Genomic DNA, 14,047 nt, shown 5'->3' on the forward strand with positions numbered 1-14,047 from the left:
CCTCCTTTAACAACTTGTCCTGTTACTGATTTATCAGCTCTATTGCATAAACAGTTGGGATATCCCACTTTACCAGAACTTCAGAAAATAGTACTCGTTTGTCTCGCTTGTCCACTCTAAAATGTGAGTCATGTCAGCTCGGTAAGCATACTCGCTCCATTTCCCTCGACGTCTTGATAATTGGCAGATTCACTTTTCACTTTAGTCCAAATTCAGATGTTTGGGGTCTTAGTCGGGTCAGTTCTACCTTGATAATCTGTAACTCTGTTAGTTTTATTGATAATTATTCCAGGTGCACTTGGATATTTTTGGTGAAAAATCAATCTGAGTTGTTTTCTATTTTCCAACATTCTACACTGAAATCCAAAATCAGTTTGGGGTTTCTATCTGCACATTTTGTAGTGATAATGCCCTAGAGTATTTGGCTTCTCCATTTCAATAGTTCATGAATTCTCATGGGATCATTCATCAAATATCTTGTCCCTACACATCTCAACAAAATGGAGTAGATGAAAGGAATAATAGGCATCTCATTGCGACTGCTTGTACCGTAATCATTCAATCTCATCATTGGTTGCGTTTTGGGGGATGCAGTTCTCACAGCTTGTTATCTTATTAATTGTATGCCATCCTTGGCTATCCAGAATCAAGTTCCATTTTTTGTCTTGTTTTCCCACTAACCTTTGTTCTCCCTTCCACCTCATGTCTTCGGGAGCACGTGCTTTGTTCATAACCTTACTCCACGAAAAGTTAACTTAGCTCCCTGTGCTCTTATATGTGTATTTCTAGGTTTCCCGAGGATGCAAAAGGGATAGCAATGTTATTCACCTGACCTCCTAGCGGTGCCTTATGTCTCCTAATGTCACCTTCTTTGAAAACAAATCATACTTCACAAGTTTAGGTGGTCATTTCTGAGGTGTTACCAGTTTCATGTTTTGGTGATTCAGTCACTATATTTCCTTCACCTTCCTCCTTGCCTCCACCACCAATAGCTCTGGTTTCATCACCTACAACTCCATCTCCACCACCTATTATTCCAGCTCTGCCACCTACATCTCTAGTTCCATCTTCTACCACTTTACTATTCCTGACTTATCATCACAGTCAACGTCCACCATTATGTCCTGTATCGGATCCTTCACCTTTTGCGGAATTGTCTGCTAGTCCACCAATCCCACTCCGGAAAGGTATTGGATTTATTCTTAATCCTAACCCCTAGTACATTAGTTTGAGTTATCATCATTTATCATCACCTCATTATGCCTTTGGGTTATCTTTGTCCTATATTTCTATCCCTAAGTCCACTGGTGAAGTGTTATCTCATCTTGGAGGGCAACATGCTATGATCGAAGAGATGTCTGCTTTACATGCTAGCGGTACTTGCCACTTAGGAGCTTGTTCATCTATCTCCAGGTAAATCTACCGTTGGTTGTCGGTGGGTGTATTCAGTAAAAGTTGGTCCAGATGGTCAATTGATCGACTTAAAGCATGCCTTGTTGCCAAAGTTTATACTCAGTATTTGGGTTTGATTACGGTGATACTTTTCTCCCGTAGCTAAAATAACATATGTCCGTCTTTTTCTATCCATGACTATTGTTCTCCATTGGCCTCTTTGTCAGTTGGACTTTACGAATGGTTTTCTCCATGAGCAACCACTTGGTTTTGTTGGTCAGAGAAAATCTAGTAGTCTTATGTGCCGGTTGTGCTGGTCCCTATATGGTTTCAAACAGTCTCCCCGAGCATGGTTTGGTAAGTTCAGCATGCTCATTCACGAATTTTGTAAGACTAGCAGTGAGGCTGATCATTCTGTATTCTATTGCCATATTGCTCATAATCTGTGCGTTTACTTGGTCGTGTATGTTAATGATATAGTTATCACGGGCAATGATGAAGATGGTATAATTAAATTAAAGCAACATCTCCTTCAACATTTCCAGACGAATGACCTGGGCAGATTGAAGTATTTCCCAGGCATTAAGGCCGCGCAGTCCAAATCAGGTGTTGTCATCTCACAGCGTAAGTAAGCCTTAGACAATCTTCAGGAGACAAGTATGACAGGTTATAGACCCATTGACACTCCTATGGAGCCGAATATTAAACTGCTACCACGATAAGAGGAGCCCCTTAGTAATCCTAGAAGGTATAGGCAGCTAGTTGGTAAGTTGAACTATGTCATTGTGACTCGACCTGACATTGCGTTTCCTGTGAGTGTTGTAAGTCAGTTTACGGATCCTCTGTATGATAGTCACTGCAATGCAGTTGTTCGTATTATTCAATACTTAAAATCTGCCCCAGGCAAAGGATCGCTTTTTGAGGACCGAGGTCATGAGCAGATGTTGGATACAAAGACGCTGATTGGGCATGATCACCTTCCGATAGGCGGTCTACATCTGGATATTGCGTTCTGGTAGGAGGTAATTTGGTATTTTGGAAAAGAAACAGAATGTGGTTGCTCGATCTAGTGCGGAAGCTGAATACCGCACAATGGCTGTGGCAACTTGCGAATTGATTTGGATTAAACTTGTGTTCAAAGCATTGAAGTTTAAAGAATTTAGTCAAATGGAGATTGTGAGTCAAATGGAGATTGTGAGACGATAACCAAGCTGCTCTTCATGTTGCATCAAATTCGGTGTTTCTTGAGAGAACTAAACACGTTGAGATCGATTGTCACTTCATCGGAGAGAAGATACTCTCAGGAAATATTGTTACAAAATTCGTGAAGTCAAATGATCAGCGTGCAGGCATTTTCACCAAATAACGCACTGGTTCTCATATCGGCTGCATTTGTAACAAGCTTGGTACATATGGTTTATATGCATCAGCTTGTGTTAGAATCTCGTAGATATTCTAAAATATTCTAGGATCTTGTATATAGCTTGATTGTAAATTGATTGTGATTGATTCTCTATCTTTTCTTAGAATATGTACGCTTTCTTATTTAAACCCCAATGGCTTGAGGGAATAATCAAGCTGAGTTTTCTCTCAATCCACTCTTGTCTTATTTATTTTTTAACAGGAATCTATACAAATATAGATATTATTCGGCTGTAAACTGAAGAGATTATAAGCACATGAAAATGCAGGATAAGTTGGATGCTTTTACCTTAAGTATTTTATTGTATTTTGTCCTCAATGACCTCAGGTGCTGCCTTATTTGTTTCAATTAGTCTCTTAGTTTTCCCCTTCATATAATGGTAAATATGAGTGTCAACACCCACTGTTATAATTTGTGATCCCTAAATGAATATCCATATGACCAATGAAATGACGGTTGTGCATTTAATACTCATATTTCTCACCTGTACTTCTGTTTCTATGATAAAAATTTAAGCTTCAAAAGTGCTTGATGTTTGTTTCTAACTTTTTTCTAAATACTCGTGCAGGTTGTTCAGGTACTTATATCTGTTAGCAGGATAAACTCTTGGGCTGAAATAGTTCACAGCAAGCTTATCGGAATGCTAACAAACATGTTTTATGAAATTCCTGAGTTATCTAATAAAGCTCTTTCAGCTACCCCTGTATTTCTTATTCAGCAGGTTGATCTTATCGGTGGAATTGAATTCATATTTGTAGAGGTACTTTCCTAACCATGGTTATAATTCACCTACGTTTCTAGGGACAATGGAGGTAAAGTTGTATTAAGAGTCCATAATATGGGAATGACTTTTGCTTGGCATTTTGTACCAATCATATGGAGATAAAGTTGTACTGGGACTCCATCATATGTGAATAGCTTTTGCTTGGCATATTGTGTCTATTGTATAAATTCAAGTGTATGTTGTTTCTGCCTTTCTGGTACAAGCCAGAGTTATAGGTCAAACTATCTGTAGAAGCTTTCTTTGTATCTGACCAGTTATGTGCTATAAGTTGTTTAGATTTATTTAAGATGTGCAGAATCTCTGAAGAGATTTCGTCTGTGATAGCTGGAATAATCTAAGCTGGGGTGGGGAAGGGTGTTTAATTAATAATTTTTTAGGCAAAGTTGGAGCAGGATAATGATTTTTACCCAGCAGAGTTTGTGAAAAGATTCCAATTGTATCATGAGCTGTTAGCAAAAAATATTCTGGTTTACTGAGTTGGTGTTTGGTTATACTTTAACTGGGTTATTGAAAATCATATTAATGTGAGGGCGTCTTATGTATTCAAATATTAGGGAGTCTTATGTTGAATGGTAATTTTCTTTTCCAGTTGGGAATGTTATATTTGTTCTCGTTCCTCTTTTTGGGTGGGGGATGGTTGATGTTTAAAGTTACAGTATCAGCTCAACTAGTAATCTCACTTGTGATTGTTTGTATGTCTCACAAAGAAATAGGTTTTGCTTAAAGATAAGTTTATTCGACCTATGCAGTTAGTGCTTTCAAACTCAAGGGAAGAAAGAAGGAATCTGTACCTGGTGCTTTTTGATTATGCTTTGCATCAAATAAATGAGTCATGCATAGCTAGTGGAACTTCAGACTACAGTGATGATGAGGTCCAACCTGTCGCTATGCTGCTTATGCTCGCAGATGCACCTGAAGCTTTGCATATATCCGTAAAGCTTGGATTGGAAGGCATCTTGGAGCTTCTGCAACGCCCAATATCTAGTACATTGTCCAAATATCCAAATTCTGACCGACTTGCTATGGTAATGCTCACTTCATTCTTGCTAATTCTCATTGGACGTCAAAACATGATAGTGTCATTTTTGCGGTGAAAACATCTGAGAAAGCTTATCCAATCATGCTTCTTTGTGATGAACTGTAAAAAGATTGATGCTTCTCATTATATGATGTGTTAATGAGAAGTAACTTGGTTGTGCTTCTTGGTGATTAATCACATAGTTAATAGCCTAAATATAGATACAAGGGGAGATTGCGTCTCAGTGAAAGTAATTCTCTATATGGTTGCCTTTCTTTTTGGTTTTTGGAGGAGGTTGTGGGGTTGTTAAGCCTCTTCGAGGTGTGTATGATGAAGAGTCACCTGCCTACCCTGCAATCAAAATGGTCTCTAATGTAATCTTGTTCGTTACCTGTATTAATTCTCTATGTGCACTCCAATCTTATTTCCACGTATCCAATACCCCCCATGCCAGGGCGATTATATATTACAGATAAAGATTCCATATGCATTGAGCTTCTATTCTCTTTTCTTAGTCCTGGGAAGGAACCAAAAAGTTTGTTTTACCCCTATTTTCAGTCATCTTGACTTTTTTGTCGGCATTACTTGTTCAAATTTATTGCCATTTGTGTGTAAGTTTCATGATCTTAGTTAATCTAAGACTCTAGGCTAATGATGTGATTATTCAAGATGATAATGGCCTCGCAGTAACCCAGATTTTCTATTTTATATTTGTCTCTGTATCTCTTCAGGTTTTCCTCCAGCTGGTGTTGTTTCGCCAAAAACTTACATATGGACATGTTATTTTGCATGAGTTTGTGTGATTTGGGTGTCTACCATATAGTCACCTAGTGATACAATCTATAGAAAGAAAACTTAGTGATGTTTCAAAATTTTGCGCATTGCATCTTTTTATTAGTTTTTGGGGAGTTTAACTGAAATTCGGTCGGAATTTGTTTACTAATAATGTCAGGGCGCGACAAGCCATTTATCATAGAATAGGTGTCAAGTGGAAGTCTAGTGATGTATGCATCTGTATTGTGTAGGTAATAGAGAAGGATCGGGTCTTAGAATCTATAAGTAGCGTTACAATCTAAGTTGCTCGGACTCGGGTGCGGGTATCCGATACGGGGACGGATCCGAGTATCGGATTCGGCAAAATCTAAATTTTAAGATTGGGGGTGCGGATTCGGATATGGATACGGGTGCGGGAACTCGGCTAATAAAAGATAGAGCTATAAAAATATTGTAAATTTTGAGAGATATTCCGTGAAAAACTTACATGAATATTGTAGAATTCAATCTTTCATTCTCCAAGATGGACATTGTTCTTTTATTGTCCTAAATCTGTTTTATTTTTGATTTTGAGAAATCAAAATCTCAAATTTTCTCCCAAATTTGTCGATGGACTCCGGTCAAAGTGTCCGAAGTCAGTTGACCGAATCCGGGACGTATCCCGTCCCCGTCTCGTATCGGGACGGGGACGACACCAAAATCGAAGAGTCCGCGCAACTTAGGTTATAATAACGCCTTCAAGTCCATTAGAGAGAGCCATTAGCTAATACAATATATGCAAATGTTTCCCTGGAATGCACCATGCAAATTTACCTCATGATGCGATTAAAAGCTGTTCTTTGAAGATATTTTTATTTTATTTGCTGCCTTTTCCTCAAGATTGGTCACTGTTGCTCTCTCTGAATGAACCAAAAAGTTTACGTCACACGGAGGCAGTCACTACTTTATGTACAACGTGGAGTCAGAAAGAAGACATGGAATGTTAATGTTACCATTATCAAAAAAGAAAAAAAGAAAAGAAAAAAGAAGACACGGGATGTTCGAAAATTAGCAACATGGGAACTGGTATTTATATGTAGTATCATATATATCTTAAAATATGCCATTCAAATGCTTGTTCCTTTTTACCATGAGATAGTTATTTCGATATTTCAAATACTGAAACAATAATTTGCAAATAATAGCCTGGCTAAGAAGTCGTATGTTTAAGTGAAATATTACTTGAACTTCAAGTAAAGTATTAAAATAGTAGTTTGAAGGTGAAATTAAGGAAAAATTTTCAAAGCTTCAACTTCCACTTGCAAATTTTCAATTTCACAAATATTTTTTCAAGTGAAAGTCCATGTCCAAACACTACTTAAATTTTCACAAACCTTTTTCATGTTCAATTTCAAATACTCTATTTCAATTTCAACTAAAAAATTGTCCAAAAGCATACTTAGATGATTCAAATAACATATTTGCATCTGTTCCATGAAAAGTTAAATATATAAACACCAAAGAAATATCTCAAACTTTTATTGGGATAAGGTCAATTTAAGAATTGATTCAAAGTAATAGCACCAAGCTTACACAACATAAAAATGTCTTCGTCTTGCTCAGCTTTGAACTTCGTAAAGCAGTCAACACATCTGTTACTGTTGGTAGGGGATGGCTCCTTTTTTCTAATTTTCTTCTTGGAGTTCACTAGAATGATGTCTTTCTTATACTGGATTTGGACCTGTAATACCGTTTTAATTCATTTGGCTTGTCCATTTTGGTACTCCCAAGTATCTAATACCTAAGTTGCTCGGATACGGGTGTGGATCTAGAGGTCGGATCCTTCGAGATGTAAATTCTAAGATTTGGGGATATAGTTCCTAGTACGGATACCGGCGTGGCGATCATGCTAAAAAGAATTCAAAAATATAAAAATATTTCTAAATTATGAGAAATTTTGTGGTATACTTACGTATAGTTTGTAGGGGTGTTTGTCGGTCGGTACGGTATGGTATTTCAATATTTTGGTTCGGTATTCTCGGTATACGGTTTCTTAAAATGCTATACCAATACCATACCTAATTAAATTCGGTATGGTTCGATTTTTCTCCTTTCGGTTTCGGTTTAGTTGGTTCGGTAACTTCGGTTTGAATATTAACTAGTGCATAGAGTCATAGACTGTAATATTTTTAATTAAAGTACTCAAAAGCACAAAACTAAAAATGTATGTTGACAAAAGTTTTGTTTAAAACCAGCAAATATCAGCCCAGAGAGAGAAAACTATAGATAAAGGAATAAATTTAATCATTAGAAATATCTTGTTACTTGCTTAGAGTAAGTTGATGAACTTAGAAAATTAAGGTAAGTAAAAGTTTAGATTTTTATATTTATGTTATAATTAATAATATGTGTATTGTGTAATATAATATATATTTCGGTACGGTATCGGTATTACGGTGTTTCATTTTAAAATACCAAATATCATACCTAATACCAATTTTTTTAAAAAACTTAAACCAAATACCGTACCGAATACCACATACAAAATTTTCTGTTTCGGTACAGTAATTCGGTATTTACCAAATTATGCACAACCCTACTTGGGTCCAACATTTGAAGAGAAGTCGCAAAACTGGTGTTTTTGGACTTTGTCCTAGGAGTTTCGGACTAGTGTTGGTAGATCTAGCCTGATATTTGGGTACTTTATAGCAAAAACTCCATAACAACATTCCACATTTTGTGTTTGTTCATGCTAAACTGAGCTGATAAACTAGTTGAAGGCACAAATGAAAAGCCTTTTGGATTGTTGGGCATCTCTGAATCTGTCATTTTCTTTTCACTTGAGTGTATAAATTTGATTTCTCGACTTTGCAAAGAAATTAAAGGCTGTTATAACTATTTTGTCTTCTATTTATGTTGTTATACGCCTACATAATGCTCCTTGCTTCCATTCACAGAGACTTTTTTTAGTGAATTATTTTTTCTTTCTTGTTGAAGTCTGACCTTTGTTTCATTTGCAGTTCTTGGGAAAAATTGTCGAGAATTTTGAGATGCTTATAAAGTCATTTACTCATCTAGATAAGGAATTTGCTCATATGAAGCAGATAACTAAATCATGCAAATTGCTGGAAAGTATTGATGGAGCTTATGGAAACAGTTTTGGCATGAAAGCAAAGCTCTCTTGGGCCACCTTACATTCTCTTCTTCATTCTGAAAGAACTCTGTGTCGTCACAATGGTTATCTTTGGCTGGGGGATTTGATCATCACAGAAATTGTCGAGGAAGGGGATGCTAGTATATGGTCAAGCATCAGAAGCTTGCAGGACAAAATTTCTCTAGCCAGTGTTATTGACTATTCACCAGATTTAGATGTCCCATTATCTATATGGCTCATGTGTGGGCTACTAAAATCGAAAAATAACCTCATTCGATGGGGCTTTTTATATGTTTTAGAGAGGCTTCTTATGCGTTGCAAGTTTTTATTAGATGAAAGTGAAGTCCAACATGCAATTAGTGGTGAAACAGTTGGAGATCTGCATAATAAAAGTCGTCTCGAAAAAGCGAATGCAGTCATTGACATCATGAATAGCGCCTTGTGCCTGATGGCCCAGATTAATGAAACGGACCGCATGAATATATTAAAGGTGATTTCTTCTGTCCTTTTCTGGTAAAATAGTAATAATAATAATAACAATAATAAAGTAATTCAATCTTGAAACGCTTCAGACATGGTGTTCTTAAGAGGATGGAAATCGTGGACCAAGAGTTAGATGACACTTGCACCTTTATGCCTTGTTATTTGACCTTTAGAGATATATGAGTTTGAGCTACATTTGCATATCTCTGTAATGCTTGTTTCTGTTGAAGAGAGCAATAGTATTATACTTTTTAGGAACGGTAAATATTTGGCTCCTATCCCTTAAAAAGAGAACTTCAAACCTTAATCACAACAGTATTTTGGATAACTCTGCTCTTATGGACTTATTGTCATGATCTTTATCAGTGCAAGATCCAGCCTATTTTGTCTATTGTTTAGGGTTGCACTGCCCATAGAGTGATCATCTTAGGAAATGCCAATGTACTTACCAATCGGGATACAGTGGGTGTTTAGTAGTTCTGTTAACTTATTTCACCACAAGTGGTTGTATCTTCTTGCTGTTAATTACCCGTGTCTTAATAGTCAGTTTCCGTGTCTCACTCCATATTTCTGTTGACCTTTTAACAGATGTGTGAAATTCTTTTTTCTCAACTGTGCCTAAAAGTCCTCCCTTCAACTGTGACATCTATGGATGATCCTACGACCTGTATCAAAGATGTCAGCTGGAATAAGAAGCTTGGTCCAGGAGAAAGCTTCTCTCGGCAGGAGAACTTTGGCTGGGAGGAACACATTGAAGATACTAACCACAAACTCAACAAGGATCCTCCAAAACCAGAAACTGCATCCATGGCGGCACTGCTTCTCCATGGACAGGCCATTGTTCCTATGCAATTGGTCGCACGTGTTCCTGCTGCTTTATTTTATTGGCCGCTAATCCAACTTGCTGGTGCTGCGACTGATAATATCGCATTAGGTGTTTCTGTTGGAAGCAAAGGAAGAGGAAATGTTCCTGGTTCGACCTCTGACATACGAGCCACACTTCTCCTACTTTTAATTGGTAAATGCACAGCAGATCCTGCGGCTTTTAAAGAAGTTGGTGGGGAGGAATTCTTTAGGTGATTTCTACATTTGTTTTTTCTCCAAATAAGTATATTTGAGTTAATTTAGGTTCATAAACAATTTTGCACATATGGGTATTTCGCAGGGAGTTGTTGGATGATACAGACTCAAGAGTGGCATATTACTCTTCAATGTTTCTTCTGAAGGCAAGTTTCTTGTTGTTTTCCTGATCTTTGGCAATGATATGTCCCTCTACAATATGAAGTAATCTGAAATTGGCATTTTGCAGAGGATGATGACAGAGGAACCAGAAAATTACCAACGCATGCTGCATAACCTTGTTTCTAGAGCTCAGCAGGTGCGGTCCCCTTTTTGTTACCTTCTTTGTTAGAAAATTTATGGGACTGGTGTTTGTGTTAGTTGTCCTCCGTCCATGTGTGCACTTGATGATGAATACCAGTATCTTGCAAAAATTTGTTTCCAGACCTCATCATGACATATTCTGGTTCTATCATTGATTTTGGTGGAAGCTGCATTCACTAGTTGCATCTACTGGCAACTCCATCAAATGTCTTGAATTGCTGGTTCTTGATGTCACTTGGACCGCAATGTTTCTTGTAGCTAGTATCTGTAGGTCTGATGTTTGGTTGCTTTCCCACCAGATATTTTTTTAAAATGAAGTATCCCTGAAAGGCTGAGACGCCTATATCTGCTTTGTGAAACATGACTTCGTCAGTAAAATTGCTGACTTTATGTGTCCTGATTCATATTACCATTTCAGCGGCAGCAGCAATTTTCAGCTAAATCTGTTGACTGTCATATAAAAGTATAGCTAAATGCTAATTGTAGGTTGCATGTACAGCTAATCTGTTTCTGTAGATAATTGCAAAATTGGTACGGAACATTCATTTGTAAAAGCTGTGCTCGTGAAGTGTTTATGGTGTTCGAATTGTAATAACAGATTCCCATTTGGGATATGGTGTTCTTTGCAGAGCAACAATGAAAAACTCCTGGAGAATCCTTACCTTCAAATGCGGGGCTTACTTCATCTGTCTAATGAATGACCTACCACATGATCCTTTGCTCTGCTTTATGAAATTGCCATTTGAAGAATCTTGGTGTTCACTTCTTGTGATAATCATGGAGCTCAACTGCAGGAAAAGTACGCCAACTTGCAAGCCCAAGGAGGATATTATCATGAAATGGTTGTAATTGTGCATTTATATGGGTGTTTAACCAAAGAATAATACTCCACGGAACATGGATGCCAAGTTGCTGTACTGGGCTGGCTCAGCTTTATGCTTCAGGAGCTTCTCTTATGTCATCTCATGAAGTTCCTCTGAAATTACAACCATGGAAGTTTGTTTCCATTAATTTTATTGGCATTCTTTTCATGGATGAGAGATCTCCTGATGATATTTGAAGCTTCTTGTCCATCAGTGAGTTTGGTAAGCGTCATATGTCCAGAACTAGCCAGCACATGGAATCCTAAGGATACACTTCGACCTTATTGGTGGTGTGTCAGATTGGTTTACTAAGCCATCTTCAGGTATTAAATCTTATCTTCTATACAACATTGACTTCTCAGTGTGAGTTTGCTTTAGTTATGTGAATTTCTCCCACAGAAATATAAAGCTAGTGGAGTCAGCTTACTCTCTTAGCCTTTTGTTCATTTTTCTAGCACTTCTGCTTCCTCTGGGTAAATGCATTCTTTCCTGGTGAAATAAAGACAATTGATACCTCTTAAATCTTTAATCTTGCTCTATTTATTTACACTGTGCCTGATTATTGCTTTGTGCTTATCATGTGAAAGCAGGTGCTGGTTCACAATTTCAACATCAGAAACTTTGTACAGGATAAAATATCCAATTGGATTTCATTAGGAACGGTGCTTTATGGAGTTAAATTCATCTACCTCTTCCATGCACCATGGAGGACAAATTTCCGTGGATTATAATCTGGATCCCGCACGTATGAGAATCACAAGCTCGGACAGCTTTCAGGTTCCAATGTTTAATGAGATCAATCATGGAGGGGAAAAACTTTTAGGTTAGATTGTTTAGTGAGATAAAACATGGTGGAAGGGGGGTAGGGGTAAATATTTTTATCCTTTTCTATTATTTATTATAGAAATTGTACATGTGTGCAATTTTGTCCTTCCTTTCTGGGTCCTCAGAAGGAAATAGTAGATCCTTGGAGGGGAACCATCTTTTTGATAGATGTAAAAGAGATGCTGACTGAAATCCATATTAACATGTAAATTATTAGATAATGCAAGTCCATTTATTTGATTTTTCCATCAAACTATAAGCCGAGGAAATCTTTAACTAGTGTGCAGATATGTTTCGATGCGTCAACTTTGTATAAGCCGCAAATAGGTTGTTCGTTTATCCAAATTTTTGTTGTCAAACCGTAGACATACAATTTTTTATGGATTGAACTTCATATTAAATTTGAATAAGTTCTCAAGTTCAAGAAATACTAAACCCAAATCAAGGTTAATTATTTAAGTACAACATGAATTTAGTTAACTTTATCCAAGCTAGCCCATTTAGTTGGACTTCAGAATATGAGCTCATTTCACTAGCTCAAGGACCAAGTGGCAACTAGTTGATCTTGAAGCCCAAGCTAATGCCACATATCAAATTATGTGGTATGGCCAATAGAAGCTTGCTATATGGTAAGTGATGTGGCATACCAAATCAAGTAACTTGCCAATCCAAGCACGCCAAGTGTAGACACATGAGATTGCTTCATAATGCAAATGGATAAATCAAACTACAAGCAAATAATTTTGACTTTATCACAACTCTTCTATTCTACCATTATAAATAGAGAGTTCCCATAAGGCCAAAGGGACATGAGTAATACATCAAGCAAGTTAGAGGAAAGCTGGAGAAGCTATGAAGCAAACATTTAAAGTCTTCTCTACATTGCTTTTTCGTTCGTGATCCAATCCAACAACAAAAGTGCAAGTCAAGAATCTAAGAGGGCGTCTCCAAATCTTTCGTTCGTGGCAGCCAAATCTCAAATCTTGGTTTGTAAACAACCATCAAACTACTTGCGACTTTTGTCTTTTCAAGAACAAGCCAAGAGCTCTTGAAGTGATGTTTGTGAGTAGAAGAATTAGAGGACGTCATTTGCAGATTTAGTAGCATTTTGGAGATTGCAATCCAAGTCAACTCTTCATATTATATTTTGTAATTTGTAACCTTCTTCTTGACTTGAATAAAAATGATGAGAAGTAGACACAAATTTCTAGTACGTCCAATGGGACCATCTCTGCCTTTCATCTCTTCTCTGCAACCTTCAAAATTCAAGAAATGGCTCATACGAAGTCATCTCCAGATTTGCTACTACTAAGGCTATTGATTCCAAGTTTTTCTCTGACGTGAAAGCGTGCTGGAGGCAACTAAGTCTAAGACCTATCTCCAGGAACAAAGCAAGCTTGTTGGGACAACAAACATTTCAAGTGTCGTACGCATCATTTCTTGTCTTTGGTTCACAAACTTTAAAAGGGGAAAGATCCTTCTTAAATGAATTGGAAGAAGGAGAGAACATTGTTAAAATGGTCAAAAAGACGTTAGCTCTACTTAGCCCATCTAAGATCTAAGGATACCATTGCATAGATGACGATGATGCCTTGAACACCAGATCTGTCCCAATCACTCCACGCGAGTTGCTCACTCACTGTACGGTAAGAAAAAATTCATTCTTTGCTCTATCATCCACGACGGCCATCCAACCAACAATAACTAACACTTTAACTATTGAAGAGCAACTTGTAATTATTGAAGAAAGTAATTAAAGGCTTGACGAAGAATGTGCAAGATCGGGATAATCGGATTATCAAGACAGTAGATAGAGTTGAAACCACGATGGAGGGAGATACAAGTCATGCACCCGGAAAGCTTCTTGAGGTGCAAGATAAAGGAGACTTATCTACAAGGCAAGTGCCTCTTGCTAAGGATCATCAAGTATCATCTGAATGCTTGATTGCTATTGACCGGTTGGAGGAGT

At 37.4% G+C, this 14,047-nt stretch overlaps 1 protein-coding gene across 2 annotated transcripts in view; it reads left to right on the forward strand.

Annotated features, from left to right (window-relative positions):
* The window catches only part of LOC109232041, a 48,245-nt gene extending 35,914 nt beyond the window's left edge, over nt 1–12,331 (forward strand). For both annotated transcript variants that reach the window (XM_019397681.1, XM_019397682.1), the window contains 8 exons: nt 3,384–3,575; nt 4,349–4,624; nt 8,391–9,014; nt 9,596–10,083; nt 10,173–10,233; nt 10,317–10,385; nt 11,020–11,576; nt 11,844–12,331. In XM_019397681.1, the coding sequence (XP_019253226.1) occupies nt 3,384–3,575; nt 4,349–4,624; nt 8,391–9,014; nt 9,596–10,083; nt 10,173–10,233; nt 10,317–10,385; nt 11,020–11,091 (1,782 nt within the window). In that variant the 3' untranslated portion in view covers nt 11,092–11,576; nt 11,844–12,331. The remainder of the gene's footprint in view (nt 1–3,383; nt 3,576–4,348; nt 4,625–8,390; nt 9,015–9,595; nt 10,084–10,172; nt 10,234–10,316; nt 10,386–11,019; nt 11,577–11,843) is intronic.

Source organism: Nicotiana attenuata, chromosome 9, assembly GCF_001879085.1.
Source record: "Nicotiana attenuata strain UT chromosome 9, NIATTr2, whole genome shotgun sequence".
In the NCBI taxonomy this organism is placed as follows: Eukaryota; Viridiplantae; Streptophyta; class Magnoliopsida; order Solanales; family Solanaceae; genus Nicotiana; species Nicotiana attenuata.